The sequence below is a fragment of the Pipistrellus hanaki genome (assembly GCF_964339955.1).
Source record: "Pipistrellus hanaki genome assembly, chromosome: 11".
Taxonomy (NCBI): Eukaryota; Metazoa; Chordata; class Mammalia; order Chiroptera; family Vespertilionidae; genus Pipistrellus; species Pipistrellus hanaki.
The window spans coordinates 15,574,995-15,592,879 of record NC_140513.1 but is presented as its reverse complement, the minus strand read 5'-3'; the positions used below and the strand labels follow the sequence as shown (position 1 = coordinate 15,592,879).

Sequence of the window (17,885 nt, the reverse complement as noted above, 5' to 3'; positions counted from 1 at the left end):
AGTAGGATCACTTATCAAAAGATGAAGCACAATATATGTAATAAAACTACTAAGTCAGAAAGCTTAGGGGTCTTTTAAATAAATTTCAAAAACTGTATAAATTATCTACTTCTTAAAAATAGGTATTTGGTACTGTTAAAACTTTGAATTCAGAGTGGTTCTCTTGCAAAGCATTTCCTGACTGGCACTTGTCTTTTACTCAAAAGCTGCCCTTGCCCTAAGGGGTGAGTCCTGGGAGGGGGCGATCAGTGGGGAAAAAAGCAACAACAAAGCGGACATCTGTAATACTTTCAACAATAAAGATAAATTTAAAAAAAACAAAAAAAATATTTTAAAAAATAATAATTTTTTTTTTTTTTTTTTTAAGGCTGCCCTAGGGTAAGTGCCTTAGCTAAACAAATACATTCATTGCCTACTCTGCACCAGGGAATATTCTTGGCATATGGGGTCTAAGTATATTCTTTCCCTGAATGATCCTATGTAATAAAGAGCTAATATGCTAATTAGACCAAACAGCAGACCATCCGAATGACCTTCCAGATGAAGCCGGGTTGTGCAGGCCAAGCCCCTTGCACAAATTTTGTGCATCAGGCCTCTAGTCTACTATAATCCAGATGTCATCAGAAGATTTTTCTGTAAACATAATGTGTAGTTATTTATAAATAATTCAAGATAGTCCTATCCATTTTGTAATATAATTGATTAATATACATTAAAATATTTTTTATATTTAACAGAATATTTTATGTTGTTTACTGTAGTTAAAACTTTGCATTCCTAATGCTGATAGGGCTAAATCAATGAGGAAAAATTTTTTAATATTATTTATATAGCTACATCTAATATTTTATTAAGATTACTTTTTAATCAGAGAGCAGAAAAATAGCATTCAATTTATTGCAGTTTCAGATATTTTTTCTTAAATATCAAAGAGATGAGTCACAATTTGTGGGGTTTTTAATACCTCTCATTCTTTAGTTCTCTCACTGTTTGAAAAAAGGGGGAAATTAGTCAGGTTAGCTGTTTGTAAAGCAGCCTTAGTAAAGGTTTGATGGAAGCTAACCTCAAATTTAAAGTATTCTGGGAGTTATTTCTAGATCTCATGTCTTCATGCTATATCCATTTATAGTGGAATTTACTTATATCACTTTCAGATGTGTGAAGTCACTGTTTTCTTGAGATATTCATAAAAGAGAATGTTTCTAATAAACACTGTGTTTTGTGTCAGCTAAGAAAGTCTGTAACCAATAAATGTTTGGTCACACTGTGCAGACACAGAGGTGTCATTGTCATATCTAAAAACCAAAGGTTCCTGGTTAAATCTGACACTTTAGATAACACTTGGAATGCTACCTCCAATTGGATATGATTTTTCAATATCGGAAACAATTAAGCAAAAGTTGTGTTTTATAACAAAAGTCAACATTTTCTTGATAATATGAATTGAGTTTTATTTGCACCAAGGCTAATTAAAAGGTAAGCCTTGAATTTGAACAAAGGTAAACTCTATGTTCTCCCTCACATATTAATACCATATAATTCTCAAAAGTGTTTTCTGTAACCTAGCATAGCTTTTTTTCTTCTTCCCATTGAGTACATTTCTAGTATTTTACAAAGTTTTCTCCTGCCGGGAAAAAGGCTAAAGTTAGCTTTTTAATTCTAGTTTATGGAATCGCATTGCTTATAAATATTTCCTTTCACTATATTCACTCATACCTGCCGAAAAGCACAAATCATAAAAATATTAAAGAAATTATGCTATGTTTGCAAAAACAAGGAACTCTTTGGAGCAAGCCTGGCTGAATAGCTCACTGCAGTAGGAAAGCTGACTGTCACTATTACCCTTTAGATTTTCTCTTAATCTTTCTAACCTTCATTGTTAAGGTCAATACCTTTTGGCAGTTCAGCCAAACATTGTTTTGAAAGTCAAGTTAGGATGATGGTTGACACTTTATAGAACTCAGAGTAAACCCTTTGGGGAGTCTTAGGGGCGTGGCAAGAGGGGGGCCTTCCCCTTCTCAGATTTTTATCTGATCTCTGGAAACAAGGTAGCTGTACAGTTGGTTTCAGTACCTCTTGAGTGGCAAATTGCTCAGTGTTGAGGGTAGATATTGGGATGAAAGTATGAAAAAAACAGTTACTTCACTTGAAAAATAAATCTTAACCTATTACTTTTTTTTTTTTTTAACATATTTTATTGATTTTTTTACACAGAGGAAGGGAGAGAGATAGAGAGCCAGAAACATCGATGAGAGAGAGTCATCGATCAGCTGCCTCCTGCACGTCCCCCACTGGGGACATGCCCACAACCAAGGTACATGCCCCTGACCGGAATCGAACCCGGGACCCCTCAGTCCGCAGGCCGACGCTCTATTCACTGAGCCAAACCAGTTTGGCCCTATTACTTTCTTCATAGACCTTAGTCCTGTCTCTTTTGTGCTCAAACCACTAATTTCTATGCTGCCAATTTTTGTTGAGATACTATATATCGAACAAACGGTAATTACTGTGCTCAAGGGCACTGTAAACATTTTATTTCCACCTTTTACTTGTGTTTGCTTATCATTGGAAGTAAATAAAAATAGTTCTTCCCTTCACACGAGTTAGCCCCTGTATTTTAGACACACTTAAAAAGTTGTGTTCCTGCCAAAACCGGTTTGGCTCAGTGGATAGAGCGTCGGCCTGCGGACTGAGGGGTCCCGGGTTCGATTCCGGTCAGGGGCATGTACCTTGGTTGCGGGCACATCCCCAGTAGGGAGTGTGCAGGAGGCAGCTGGTCGATGTTTCTCTCTCATTGATGTTTCTAACTCTCTATCCCTCTCTCTTCCTCTTTGTAAAAAATTAATAAAATATATTTTAAAAAAAAAAAAAGTTGTGTTCCTTAGCTCTTTATTTTTTTACAACACATAGCTTTGTTATTTTTTTCATGGAAATCATCAACCTCCCTTTTTTTTGCTTCAAAATGTCCAACCTATTTCAGAAAGAGGATAAGTAAGAAATTTTTGTTATTGAGTCAGCATGAATTTATCACCACTTTTGAAAAAATATCCCACAAAAATATTAAAGTAACATCTTTGTATGTGGAAGCAAACATTTTTTTTTAATTTAGTAATTTACTAAATGATAACTTAGAGCTCAAGATTTTATAAACATGTCACCCCAGAGATTCTGATTCAAACATCTAAGAATAGGGCCTGGTATTTCCTTTTTAAAATACCCGTGCCAGAGTAACTTTGGCACAGTCAGTGAAGTGCTAAGAAATTACTTCCTTACTTGACTATCAAAGAGTAAACATAGCACTGAGAGGAAAAAAAAAAAATCCTGAGTATTTTCATAGGTAAAAGGCTAAGCCAGGGGTCCTCAAACTTTTTAAAGTGGGGGCCAGATCACGGTCCCTCAGAGAGCTGGAGGGCCGGACTATATGGACTACTAATCCCTACTGTAACACCTTGGCTGCGCTCACTGCCCAAAAAACCTGGCGGGCCGGATCAGACTCCCCTGGGGGCTGCATGTGGCCCACGGGCCGTAGTTTGAAGACCCCTGGGCTAAGCATTCACCCTGGCTGGTGTGGCTCAGTGGACTGAGCTTCCTCCCATGCACCAGGAGGTCACTGGTTTGATTCAGGGTCAGGGCACATGCCCAGGTTACAGGCTGGATCCCAGTGAGGGGCGTGCCGGAGGTAGCCAATCAATAGTTCTCTCTTATCGATGTCTCTTTTCTCTCTCCCTCCCTCCCTCCCTCCCTCCCTCCCTCCCTCCCTCCCTCCCTCCCTCCCTCCCTCCCTCCCTCTCTCTCTCTCTCTCTCTCTCTCTCTCTCTCTCTCTCTCTCTCGTCTTTCAAACCAATAAAAACTTTTTTTTTTTTTTACAAAGGCTAAACATTTTTTTCCAGATGATACATTTTGAATCAAATTCTATTTTAATTTTTTAATTATTATATATTAGGTTCACAAACAAAGCTCTAAAGACTGGAGGCAGTGTTTATTGGGTTTGCTTTTCCCGCTGCTGGGCACTGTGTGACCGTGTAGTGGAACTCCGTGATGGAGGGCGTAGAGAGGCTCGAGATCCGATCTGGTTACCAGGCCAGGCCGATCTGGGAATGGCAGGAGTTCAGCTGTGGGCGCCGCCAGGCTCTCCATTCTCCCTTCTGCCCGCACACAGGCCTGTTCTGGGGAAGCTGCTCTGATTCACAGCCAGCACTTCGTATCCTAAGTGCTTGCATCCATTATGAATACTCTCTTAACTTTTAAACTCGGTGTGTACAATTGCTTGATTTTCTTAATGCTTTTTGATCAGTCGGTAAATACTGCTGCGTGCTTCTTTTCGTAAAGAGGTTAATTCACAGAAAGTGTGTTCTTTGGCTAGTATGAAGTGCTCCTTTGTGTCCAAGATCATGACGACCCAGCCATTGATGTATGTAAGAAGCTTCTTGGAAAATACCCAAATGTCGACGCCAGATTGTTTATAGGTAAGCTATGAATTCTCCGAAAACCATTTTGCTATAATAGTATCAGATGGCAGCAATCTTGGCTTTAAGCTATTGATTAGGATGCCAGCCACCCATTGAAGTTATTGGCATGCTTGCTTGATGCATGTTTATTGGAGTGGCAAAAGGTGTTTATATTCTTATGAGAAAACTTCAGTTATAAAAACAAAGGTGGTTTTTTTTTCATATCTGGAATTAATAAAATAACAGAAAATAATCCCAAGTTATGATTAAATCATCAATCAGATGTAAGAATCTGCTATTTTGCTTCTTTAGTATTTTCACTGTGTGGCCTTTATGTATCTCCTTCTTTGTAATTGGGAGTTAGCATTGAATTCACTTTTATTTTATTGCAAAAGGAATATTTTTCCAAAAGCTTGTGCGTAGGCTTATTCTAAAGACTTTTGTTGAGGTATATTTTCCGATATATATTGATTCATGCTTACTATTAAAAAAAAATTAAAAAATATATATATATAGACTTCAGAGAGGAAGGGAAAGGGAGAGAGAGATAGAAACATCAATGATGAGAGAATCATTGATCAGCGGCCTCCTGCATGTCACCCCATTGAGGATTTAGCATGCAACCAGGCATGTGCCCCAACCGGGAATAAAATCATGACCTCCTGGCTCATAGGTCAATGCCCAACCACTGAGCCACACCGGCCAGACCATGCTTACTGTTAATATAAGAACTTATGAACTAGAAAGCTGAAACTAATAAAACTTTAAAGATAAATGATATAATTCTCTCTTGAAAATGAACAGTTTTTTTTCTAACTGTATCATTGTGAATAAGAAATGTAAAACAATGTTAAAGTATGTTCATTTAAATTATTAAATATGCAAGTACCTTTTATTTCTCTCTACCATGTGTCTGTATAATAGAAAATACTTTCAGTGTTGAATGAATTTTTCATTGCTGTGCCTTTACATTTTTAGGTGGCAAAAAGGTTGGCATTAATCCTAAAATTAATAATCTAATGCCAGGATATGAAGTTGCAAAGTATGATCTTATCTGGATTTGTGATAGTGGAATAAGAGGTGAGGCTTTTCTTATTTATTTTATAAAACTATTTATTTGATGATAAAAGGCAGTCTGAATGTAAATTTATCAGCCCTTTTTACTAGCCTAAGAATTCATTTTATCATTATTTTATGGTAATGTGTCAAGTTACACTAAGCTTTTTATTTTTATTTTTATGCTAACCTGGAATGTTACATGTATAAAAATGTTTTCATCTTGAAGGGAAAATTTCAGCTGTTAAAAAAAATACAGTTGTGGTCCATTATACATTCTATAAGCTTTCTCACAGCTGTAAATGTCCCCTCGGTCATGTGACACTTTTACTTTGATCTGTTCGTGGCACACACAGAGGGACAGAAATTATAGATGTTTCACTAGAACACAGAGAGGGCTTTTCCCTTAGGTGACTTTAGCAGGAAGCCTTTTCTAGACTGACATTTTAATTTGCAGCTTTAAATGTTTATATGTCCTGTAACTTCAGAGTTCTGTAACACCCTGTTGCATTCTAATTACCTTGGGTTTCCCAACCTCAACACGACCGACGTCTGGGCTGGACCATTCCTTGTTGCTGGGGCTGTTCCGCAGCATCCCTGGCCTCCACCCACGGGATGCCAGTGGCACCCCTGTCCGGGCGACGCCCAGAAATGTTTCCAGAGAATGCCAGGTGTCCCCTGAGTGGCGGCTGGCCAGATTATTTGTGTGTAAGTCCAGTGTGGCGCTCCTCATAAGTCGGGGCCATTACCTGTCTATCAGAGGCCGTGTTCATCACATGTACTACCTAAAGTTACACATCACATGTACTACCTAAAGTTACATGCCGCCATCAATTTGTTATGTTTCCGGTGCACAAATCTCCGTCAGGTATAATCTTGCTTGGTTCCTGGCAGCAGATTTATGACATAGGACATCTCAGATCCTCCCAGAAAGTGCAGGCTCCTTTCCCGTGGTTGGCGGATGGAGGAGGCGGCCTTTGACCTCCACCCCTGTAGCTTTCGACTAGGACACATTGTCCATTCCTCCAGTTTGGAGGGTCTGGAACGGGAGTAGTTAAGGTGTTCAAGGTATATCCACATTAGGTATATAATGGCCTAACGAAGCATAGAGTAAATAAGCTTATTGTAAATGTTGCCATTTTGAAATTTTGTATTCAGAAAAGGGATTGAGATTCCTTTAATAGATCCAAATGTAAAAAAGAATTAAATTTTTATTTTTTATTTTTAGTAATTTAATAACAACTCACAGAATATATTTTACCTTAGTGGGCATTTTACTAAAAAGAGTGTTGTTCTCTCTCCCCCTCGCCACCTTCTTGTCTTTTCTACGTAGTGCTTCCAGACACTCTCACTGACATGGTTAACCAGATGACAGAGAAAGTAGGCCTGGTTCACGGGCTGCCTTACGTAGCAGACAGGATGGGCTTTGCCGCCACGTTGGAACAGGTGAGTGTGAAGCTCGTGAATAATATCCTTGTTGTTGGATTCCCACTCGCCCAGCAGCTTGAGGTGATTCAGAGAGGTGGGAGTCATTTTGAGCAGGGCTAATCGACTTTTTGTTTAGTAACGGAAACTCTCAATTCCTTCTAAATAAAATACGTTTTATTCTCATATGCCACATTGTGTTTCTGTTTTAGAAGTGTCCAAGTTGATTTATGTCAGTGATAAGCACCTCACATTTTGCACCAACCCCCGTGGTTTAGGTTTAATCTACCAGACTTAGAATGGATGGAAATAGGCCAGAGGATTTACTCCATTCTATAAAGAAATCTGTAGAGCCTCCAACTGTAGTCCATAGTCCCACCCCATGCCTCAGACCTCACTGCCTATGGAATTAAGATGTATGTTTCTGGTCTTAGAAGTTTGGTCCTATCCAGAACCACAAAGGGCTTCGTTATAGTCCGGTTACGGGCTAAGTAGCAAGAATCATATTCTTAGTTGCCCTGATAATTCCCTGCTCCATGCTGTGTATGTAACTCTTGCCATTGAGAAAGATCACTGCTCTCTATTTCAAGCGAATTAGAAGAGGTAGTGTATCTCAGATGCAAATAATCAGGAGGGTTTTATGTATAAATTAAGTAGGGCGATGACCATCTTATTCTGCCATTAATTTAATAGCTTGCATATCTCGTGACTGCACAGCTATCTAGGGGAAGGGCAGTAAAATGGGAGACAGAATTTTAGTAATCTAAAATTATCAACTTATTTTTCATAATCTGCCCTGATTATGAAAAATAAGTTGAAAAGTAAAATTGGGGAAATTGAGAAGCTCAGTAACTCAGGGGCAAGAAGCAGCCAGCTATGAAAGGATACAAGTAAATGAGTTAAGAAATCATCCTATAGGTTGATAGAACTGTAGGAGGTGTTTGTATATGTATTCATGCATGTATACACACATATATATACACTTATATATGTGTGTGTGTGTATACATATATATGTGTGTGTGTGTATATGTGTGTATAGTTATATGAACATTCTGAAAGCAGGATGATAAATATTTGTTCATTTTTATATATAACAATGAGTGATATTTTTACCAGTCTTATTTTATATCTAAATTAAGTTTTATTTGGATAAATCTTTGAATCTTGCCATTTTAGGGAAGATAACTTTGAGAATAGAATATACTTTTCCCTGATGAACAAAATAGGTCCAGAGACATGGAAGCATGGAACAGACTAACAGATCTCAGAGGAAAGGGAGTGGTTAACCGAAGGGAAGAGATTAACCGAAGAACTTACAGGCATCATATGCATAGCCCATGGACACAGACAGACGTGTGGCGAAGGCCCGGGGTGGGGGGGGAGTCGGGTGGAGAGCTCAGAGGGGAAAGATGGGGGACATCTGTAATACTTGTAACAATAAAAATAAATTTTAAAAAATAGAAGCAATAAGATAATAGCAAGAGTAGTCAATGAATAAAATTACTGACTGCCTGATATATGTAAACATTATTTTATACCAACTTTTATTCAGGTAATTTATATAAGAATATGATACTCGCTCAGTCATACTTAAAGGAAACTCATTTAAAAAAATAAGAGTTTATAAACACCATACATAAGATTCTAATTGTAAGCATGTGTTTCTGGGTTGTTTTCTCGGCAGGTATATTTTGGAACTTCGCACCCGAGGTCCTATATCTCTGCCCACGTAACGGGGTTCAAATGTGTGACAGGAATGTCCTGTTTGATGAGGAAGGATGTGTTAGACCAAGCAGGAGGGCTCATAGCTTTTGCTCAATACATTGCTGAAGATTACTTTATGGCCAAAGCAATAGCTGACCGGTAAGAAAACTAAATTACATCAGGCTACGGTGTGCTGCTTAGTACCTAACTTCTGTTGGTTTATTCTGTTTGTTCAAACCAGGGATTAAGGACTCTTTTTTTTGCTAGTGAATGCAGAATAGGTTACCATTTTTAGAAAGTAATTTCTGTGAATTCATAGATAATGTTATTCTAAAGACACAAATATTCTCACTCATCTACACTCTTCAGATTAATGAGGTTTGAAAGTGATTAAAAGGAAGTTTCTTTGGCATTGTGAATGTTCATTATTATGGGTGTAAATTTCTGTGTGTTTTAGAAGAATTAAAAGTATCAGTGTAGTCCTAAGCCAGTCAGTGAAAATTCAAAGGACATTATTTCAAATTTTGAAATTGTCAGATTATTTGGGATTTTGCTAAGGCACCAACTAATGGGTCACTCGATTGACTTAACATTTCCCTATCACAAAATGGTACCATTTCCTATTAAAGGGGATCCTTGTCTTATGTGATGGTTTACTAAAGAAGTGGTTTTAAAAATTGAAGTATGGTTTTAAAATTTTCTCACAAATGGTGTTCATGTTGTTTTGTGGTTTCATAGTGTTTCACATAGAGTGGAACTCTTTGTGAAACACTATGAAACCATATATAATGTCACTTTTTGTTTACATTTCTTGTTGAATACACACACACACACACACACACACACATACACATTGCCCTTCCCCACCCCTTTTTGGTTAGTAGTGGCAGAGACTAAACTTTCTTCCTTTTTTTTTGTAATGTAAATTATTTATTGTTTAATGTATCACTGATGTCTCCTTTTTCCCCCATGGACCTCTCCTCAGCTGTTCCACCTAAACTTTCTTTTTTCTTGAAATATATTTTATTGATTTCAAAGAGGAAGGGAGAGGGAGCAAGAGAGAGAAACATCCATGATGAGAGAGAATCATTGATGGGCTGACTCCTCCTGCAAGTCCCACACTGGGGATCCAACCTGGGCATATACCCTGACCGGAAATCAAACCGGACCTCCTGGTTCATAGATCGATGCTCAACCACTGGGCCAGAGACTAAACTATTAGATACAGAACCCATTCCATTTAGAACTTTGAGAATGCCTGTCATTTAAGTTTCTTAAATTGTAAACGGGGTGGTTGTAGCTTCCACCAGCCCTTAGATGGTGCTCTCAGGAGCCCACGTGACGGCTAACACATCCGCCTGATGTGCCCTAAGCGGGGTGCTCATCCCGAGGTCCAGGCTCTCTCTGGTGACTCTACAGCGATGATTAAAGCATCGCAGTCACACTTGCATTGTCCATCATCACAGCTCAACTGTCTTACTTTTCAGAGGCTGGAGGTTTGCGATGTCCACTCAAGTTGCCATGCAAAACTCGGGCTCCTATTCCATTTCTCAGTTCCAGTCCAGAATGATCAGGTGAGTCAGCCGCTTTCTTCTTTTTATACTTTGTCTAAAAGGGGGCAGGGGAAGTAGGAGGAGTGATTTTTCATGTGTCACAACTTGGTTTAAAAAGTCAGGTTTTTCAGCTCCAGAAAAGAAAGTTGAGCTTCTTTTTAAAATTAATTTAATGTCTGTATGTATTGTCTTCACTGTGTTACACTGAAAGCGTTCAAAAAAGAAATGTTGAGACTGGATTTTGTTTTTTTATGTGCTCGTCTTTATTTTCTCATTTTATGCACTTTGAATTTTGTAATCTTTATTCATTAGAGTACTAGTATAGACCATATACATGAATTTCTAGCCTTTTTATATGCTAAATAAAAATAGAAGAGATTCATTAAATACTCTTTGAAGAAGTGGGCCTTGATATAACATGGTAAAGAACTGATTATTTTGGGAGGGAATGGATTAGTCTTGTAACCAACCTATTGTTTAAAGAAAGTCCTTTTATTTTTCAGGTGGACCAAATTACGAATTAACATGCTTCCTGCTACAATAATTTGTGAGCCGATTTCAGAATGCTTTGTTGCTAGTTTAATTATTGGATGGGCAGCCCACCATGTATTCAGATGGGATATTATGGTGTTTTTCATGTGTCATTGCCTGGCATGGTTTATATTTGACTACATTCAACTCAGGGGTGTCCAGGTATGTGGATAGGTATGAAAAGATTGGCAGCAGTCATTTCATGGAACTAAAGCTTTTTAATTTAGCCCTGACCGGTGGCTCTGTGGATGAGAGCATCATCCTGTGTACACCAAAAGGTGGCAGGTTCGATTCCCAGTCAGGGCACATACTTGGGTTTCCGGTTCAATCCCTGGTCAGGGCATGTGCGGGAGGCAACCAACCCATTCTTCTCTCTCACGTCAATGTTTTTTCTCTCTCTCTCAAACTAAATCAATAAAAAACATGTCTTTGCATGAGGATTTTAAAAAAGCAAACCACTTTTTAATTTATTAAAGGTAGAAAAGATCAGATAGCTTCCCATTGAAGGTTAATATCAAGTTTAAACATTTCTTTTGTTGTTGGGATGTGGACCCAAAACTCAACTTGATTTTCAGCTTTTAGTTGTTATGCTAGGTACTGTTGAGCTAGGGCTCAAAGAAAAATAACAATGATGTGAAATTAAAAGGTATTTACTCAGAATATATTAGGCTAGCAGTTTTTTAATGCTTCTTATTTCCTCACTAGAGGCCTTGTGCATGGATTCGTGCACCAGTGGGATCCCTTGGCCTGGCATGTGCCCACTCACAATCTGGGACCCCTTGGGGGATGTTGGACTGCCAGTTCCTGCCTGGTCCCTGCAGGCCAGGCCGAGGGACCCCCACTTGTGCACGAATCTGTGCATGTAAGAACTTTGACTAATCTCTTCCCACCCTGCCCCCTCCTCCTTTCTAATATATATATTAGAGGCTGGGTGCATGAATTACATGCATGGTTCGGCCAGCCTGGTCAGGGGGAGGGGACATGGGCCATTGGCTGGCCTACCTGCTGGTCGAATACCTGGTCGAGAAGACGATTTGCATATTAGCCTTTTATTATATAGGATATACATTGAGTGACCAGATTATTATGCATTCAGAGATCATAATAATCTGGCCATTCAGTGTATATAGATGATTAAAATTTTTATTATATTTTTTAATCCTCACCCCAGGTATGAGGATATTTTTAAAAAAATATTTTTATTGATTACATAGAGCAGTGTTTCCCAAACTTTTGACATATGTGTACCCCTTCTATAATTTTCGTAACGCTGAGTACCGAAAATGAGAATGTAGAATTAGGTGCAGCTAAGCACGGTGCAGTGCATATCCCCTCCATACTCCAGTGCAACACGTACCTCCACCAAACTCTTCCCGTACCCCTGGGGGTACCCGTACCACACTTTGGGAAACACTGAATAGAGGAAGGGAGAGGGAGAAACATCAATGATGAGAGAGAATCATTGATCAGCTGCCTCCTGCACATCCCCCACTGGGAATGGAGCCCACAACCCGGGCATGTACCCTGACCGGGAATTGAACCATGACTTCCTGGTTCATAGGTAAACACTCAACCGCTATGCCATGCTGGTTGGATATTTTTTCCATTGATTTTTAGAGAGAGTGGAAAGGAGGGGAAGAGCTACAGAGAGAGAAACATCTGTGTGAGAGAGAGACATCATCAATTGGTGATCGGTTGACTCCCTCTCACGCCCTCACCAGCTGGCATTGAACCTGCAACTGACTTACGTGCCCTTGAGCCCGCAACCCTTCAGTCCTTGCCTCTAACCACTGAGCAACCAACCAGGGCAACATTTTTACCATTATAATATTGCATGACAGTTAAGTTATCTTAAGAAACATATTTTTTTAAAAAAAACAGGCTTTATTTTCGTGTAGTATACTTAAAAGTGTGAATTCAAAAATTGTCTATTTTTTAACTGCGTCTTTAGTCTGATAGTAAATCAATTCTCTCTCTCTTTCTTTAATCCGTAGGGTGGCACACTGTGTTTTTCAAAACTTGATTACGCCGTAGCTTGGTTCATCCGTGAATCCATGACAATATACATTTTTCTGTCAGCGTTATGGGACCCCACGATAAGCTGGAGAACTGGCCGCTACAGGCTGCGCTGCGGGGGCACCGCCGAGGAAATCCTCGACGTGTAACTGCCGCTCTGTGACTGTACCGACAGGAGGAAAAAGAAGTATTATAAATTATGTTTATATAAATGCTTTTAAAGATCTACCTTCAGTAGTTTTATCACATGTATGTTTTGGTAACTGTTCTTTAATTTATTTTTTTTTTTGCATGGCACTTGCATCTGTGAAAAAAAAGAAAAGAAAAGAAAGAAACACATTTGTAGTCTTGGCCAAATGGTATACATTGTTGTGTGGCAGTAGAGAATCAAGAGAATTGGTTCTAGGAACCTGGGTTTGGTTTTTGTTGTTTTTTTAAAAAAAAATATATGTATATGTATGTGTGTATATATATGTATATGTAAATATATGTATATGTATATATGTATGTGTGTATGTATATACACACAGATGTATATGTATGTGTGTATATATACATATACCTATACATATACATATATGTAAATGCTCTGCAGCAAACACTGACAGTATCCTTCAGTAGAGAAAGTTTCTTATTTGGGAGTACACTCTTAGAATATTTATGGAATGGAGCAGCTTTGTTTGGGGTCAGAAAAGACTGAAGTGAATGGTACCACGCAGTGAACGATCCACAGTGAGGTACTAACAGGAAACTTTCATGCTTTATGCCTACCTCTCGTAGTTGTTGCAGAGCAGCTAAAAAGTGGGACAAGGTAACCAGGCCTTGCAAAAACAAATGGAAAAACTTTACAAAATAATAATAATGGACGAGCTGGAGTCTAGTATTTCTACAAATCTGTGAGGAAGGTTTTTTTTTTTTTTTTTTGGTGTCACTGCAATGAACCCAAAGTGGTTGAGTTTGGTTTTCAATCATAGCCATGTATCGAAGGCATCTCTTTGACCAACTCTTGTTGGTTCTGTCTTGAACCATTGTTAATCACTGTGCTGGTAACCCTTTCCTTCCCTGTCCCTCACCTGACCCACCCCATCTTTCCTTAACCTTTTTGGGGGGAGGGAATGGGGGGGTTGTTTTAAGTGTGAGTGGATGTTTTGATAGTTGTGAGGAAAAATGCATTTCAGACACATTTCACACATGAGCTATTTTCTTAAACAGTATGTCTTATGGTTAAAAAGAATGTAATTACAGGTATTTAATGTCTTTTTTAAGTAAATATTCTAGCCATCAATCAATCAATTGCAGTGGGGTAGAAGAGGGGACAGGATGACTTTTAAACAATCAGTATCAACCAAGTCTACTGTGCGTGTGGTTGGTTTTCTGCTTTATTTGGTTTTTTGTTTTGTTGTTTTTTTTTTTACTATTGCAGTTAGTCTAGTCTTATTTAAATTGGATTTTTGTACTCCAGTTTGTATGACAGAATAGACTAGCACAGGGCTCCTGTAAGCATGCCTTTCCCTCTCCCCTCCCTCCGGGCCGCTGAACTTGCTTGTCAGGTTGTGCTTAGCTTGTGGTGAACTGGACTTGTGTTTTGCTTTTTAAAAAATAGGCAGGTATGTAAGGGACAGTGCATAAGCCTTTTTCTTTTTCCTTTTCTTCTTTTCTTTCGGTAGCAGAATGTTTGCTTTTCCTCGAGGCGGGGATGGCATGTTGTCCGTATGAACGCCTGCTGCGGGGCTGACGCTGGCAATATGGCAGCTTCCATTCCACGTGACTCCGTTTCCATGTCAGACTATCATGTGTAGCACATTAGCAATAACTACAATTTGTAGAACAAGGAACACTTTTTCACTGCACTGAGCCAATTTCTTTGTCAGACGACTCTATACATAGTTTAAAATGTAATATATCTATAATGTGTATATATATATATATATATATCCTGTGTATATACACATTGTCCACAAGCCTCTCTCTGGGCCAGACGACTTCCTTCTTCTTCTCTTTTCCTTTTGCCTTATGACGAGTTTGTTTTGAAGGGCATCTTCTTCACGAACAAAGGCTTGGATGCGTCCTCCTTCCCGTGTGAAAGGGGAGGCGTTGTTCCCTGAGGAAAGTTGCACAGTGAACGCCAGTCTGGTTGTGACCCACTCCGTGTGTATGCTTCTCAGTCACTGTTGTACACGTTGACTCTCGCTGACCATGTTTGTAGCTGTGTTGGCTGTCTCAGGAAGTTTGGTTGATGCCACCCTTGGCCTGCTGAAGCGAGAGCGTGCTTGTTCCTTAGCTTTTCGCTGAGCTCAGCATGAGCAAGGGAACAACAAAACCAAAATGGCTGGACAGACTTCCCGTGTTCTGTAAATAAAACATGACTGTTCTGTTGTGTGTTTGATGTGGGAGTGGAGGGTTTCTCTAAAGTGAAGCTTCGTGGGAGCAGACAGAGTGATTTTTTTTTGTTGGTTTAGCAAGTTTAGAGTGGTAATAGAATGGTAAAAATTAAATAATAATAATAATAATAATAATATAAATGTCGAAGAAAGTATCACAACAGAACTGTAGGAGTCCAAATTGGAATAAACTGTCTTTTTAGAAGTATCTAGACTATACCATGTTTTATTATTTAAAATCATTGTCCTTATGTTTTTTTTTGTTCAAAAAATAAAAATTTGAATACAATCAAAACATGAGCAATACTGCATGTTTGTTTCCTGTCTTTCCTTTTGTATTTTTTATAAATAATGTTAACATGTTCCACCGTTTGCATCGGAATTATTAGAACAAGTCTGTGAGGTGTGGGTTTTGAAATCTTCATTTTCCCAGTGCTACAGGCAGACGAATGGCTTGGCTTTTGGACAGCATTCTAACATGGTTGCATGTTAGAATTGCCCACAGAGATTCTGGCTTCATTATTCTGCTCATTGTTTACTGTGCAGACAGACGTGGGAAGCAGTAGCCCATAGAACATTTAGAAAAGGCCCATTGGTACCTCTGCTCCCCACCTCCCACCCCCTCACAGCCAGCGCTCAGCTCCAATAGGTAGGAACGCAGGTCCAGGGAAAGGAATGGAATGGCACTGCAGCTGAAGACCTAAATGCCAGGTAGACTAAGCAGCACCCACACACTGACCAGGGCCAAACTCCCATTCCGAGACGCTGCCAGGCCTATTAGACTACCCTTCTGAGAAAGAAGAATACGCTTAGCTGGAGAGCCAGCCCCAGGGAAGGGGTGTGGGGAGACCGAGAGAGGCCTGGCCATGGCTCCACCTCTACACGTAGGCCCCGTCATCAAGCTCATTCTTTATAGTTTGTTAAACCCTAACGTTTAAGAAATGGTTAACACCACGTTGAGTGTAAGTCTTAGAATTTTGCAGCTAGGCACATTTCAGCGAGCCCTCGCCCTTAAACGTCGAGAAGGTGAGGTGGGCACTGTGGAAGTTGTGATCACAAGGGTGAGGCGACAGGTGCCCACAAAGCTGGGAGTGGCCCCCAAAGTGTCAGCCCCCAGGGCCGGGCCTCACACCACCGGACCACATTGCAAGTTCTGCCTACGGCAGCTTTACCACTTGTTACAGGAACCCTACAATTAAAAAAGAAACGCAGGTTTTTAAATTACCATCTGTATTCTAACTCAAACATTGTCCTAGAAAGCCAGATTTAGACCTACAGGACAAGAATACATTACTATAAGGCTAGTTTAAGGTAAAATGCTTTACGTATATCATTTGATAGAGAAGATTAGTACCTACCACAAGACTACATGGATGAAAACAGTGCTATATCCCAAGCGTGGGATATGTTGTTTGAATTCATTCATTGGCTGTGACTCTACTGTTTACTTGCTGCAAGTAAATAAAGCTACCTGGTGACAACCACGTCTGGTTTTAGAATAAAGTGCATCAAATGGGGACCCCTTGGTCTGGTAAGACCATCCCTCCCGTGGCCACCAGTATCTTCTTGTTATAAAGAAAACCTCTGCTCAAAATACTTTAATGGCCAGATAGTACTAACGATAAAGCCTAAGCTTTTCTTACAACAGAGAGGCCCTTTAGGTCCCTGCCAACCCCTTTGGCCTCCTCTGTTGCCATCTCCCTAAACCCACTCACATAAACTCTCTTCAGACAGAACTCCCCTCACTTCCCTGTTCTGGGCCTTGGTGCCTGTTGCTTCCTCAATCGGATCCCCTAATGCCTCTAACTGGCCCTCACCCCACCCTGGGGACTCGATTCAGATGCCAACTCCGTGACTTAGCTTCCCATGGCTATGTACCACCCCGTCCTCTCTTCCTCCCCACCCCCTACCTCCGCACCCTCTCCCACATCTATGCTTCCGCAGCCTCACCCCTCACTTCCGCCCTAGCACTTAACACTAATTATTTTAACTGCCCCTTTAATTGCTCATTCTTAGACTGGGAATATCAAGGACAGGGAAGTTAGTAACACTCACCTTTGTGCCCCAAGCACATAGCTGAGGACGTGACACGAAGCCCATTCTCCTGAACCAATTAATGAGCAAATACAGATAAGCATGCCTCTGTCGCTAATCTTAGGCCTTATAGCTAATCACAGAGGAGCGCAGGCCGCGGAGCCAGGCTGCTTGGGTGCGCTTTCCAGCATCAACATTTGCTCCCTGGACCGCTCTGTGCCCCCAGGGTTACCTACGGGTCAGGGTCGATGTGAAAATGAAAGGAGTGCATGGAGATAAAAAGCCGAATTCTCAATAACAGCCGTGTGTTCCTAAAATAAGGATCTCGAAAGCAAGGCTGTGGTCACAGAGTGAAAATGAAAGCTCGGCCACCCCCTGAACAAAGACTCTCCTCTTACTTCAAGGCCTGAAGAAAAGAATTGTTCACAGTCTGGTGGAGAGGGTTTGCATGATGTTTTTTAGAGCAACTGACCCTCATCCCTGGGTGCTTCAGGGTAAGTAGTGTTTGAGGAGAAAACTCAATCGGATTATGAGTGGCGCCTTTGTAGCCCATATGATGCTGTCCAGAGTGTGGGAGCCGATGTACTGAGTTGCAAGACTTCATTGTCCAGGCCTGCACTCCTGCAAGAATCGTCCACAGAAGTGGAGGCTGAGAGAGCCTGTGTTCACAGCAGGTTATTGCACACCTATGTGGAGTGAGATGCACCTGTGGCACGGGCAACGTTCGGAGAACT

The 17,885-nt window shown here is 40.1% G+C and overlaps 1 protein-coding gene across 1 annotated transcript in view; it reads left to right on the top strand.

Annotated features, from left to right (window-relative positions):
• Nucleotides 1–15,428, top strand: part of UGCG (UDP-glucose ceramide glucosyltransferase) — a 34,852-nt gene extending 19,424 nt beyond the window's left edge. The window contains exons 3-9 of the mRNA XM_084898432.1: nt 4,365–4,467; nt 5,428–5,529; nt 6,839–6,951; nt 8,617–8,795; nt 10,124–10,210; nt 10,693–10,882; nt 12,715–15,428. Coding sequence (XP_084754558.1) covers nt 4,365–4,467; nt 5,428–5,529; nt 6,839–6,951; nt 8,617–8,795; nt 10,124–10,210; nt 10,693–10,882; nt 12,715–12,885 — 945 coding nt within the window. The 3' untranslated portion in view covers nt 12,886–15,428. The remainder of the gene's footprint in view (nt 1–4,364; nt 4,468–5,427; nt 5,530–6,838; nt 6,952–8,616; nt 8,796–10,123; nt 10,211–10,692; nt 10,883–12,714) is intronic.
• The last annotated feature ends 2,457 nt before the right edge of the window (nt 15,429–17,885 follow it).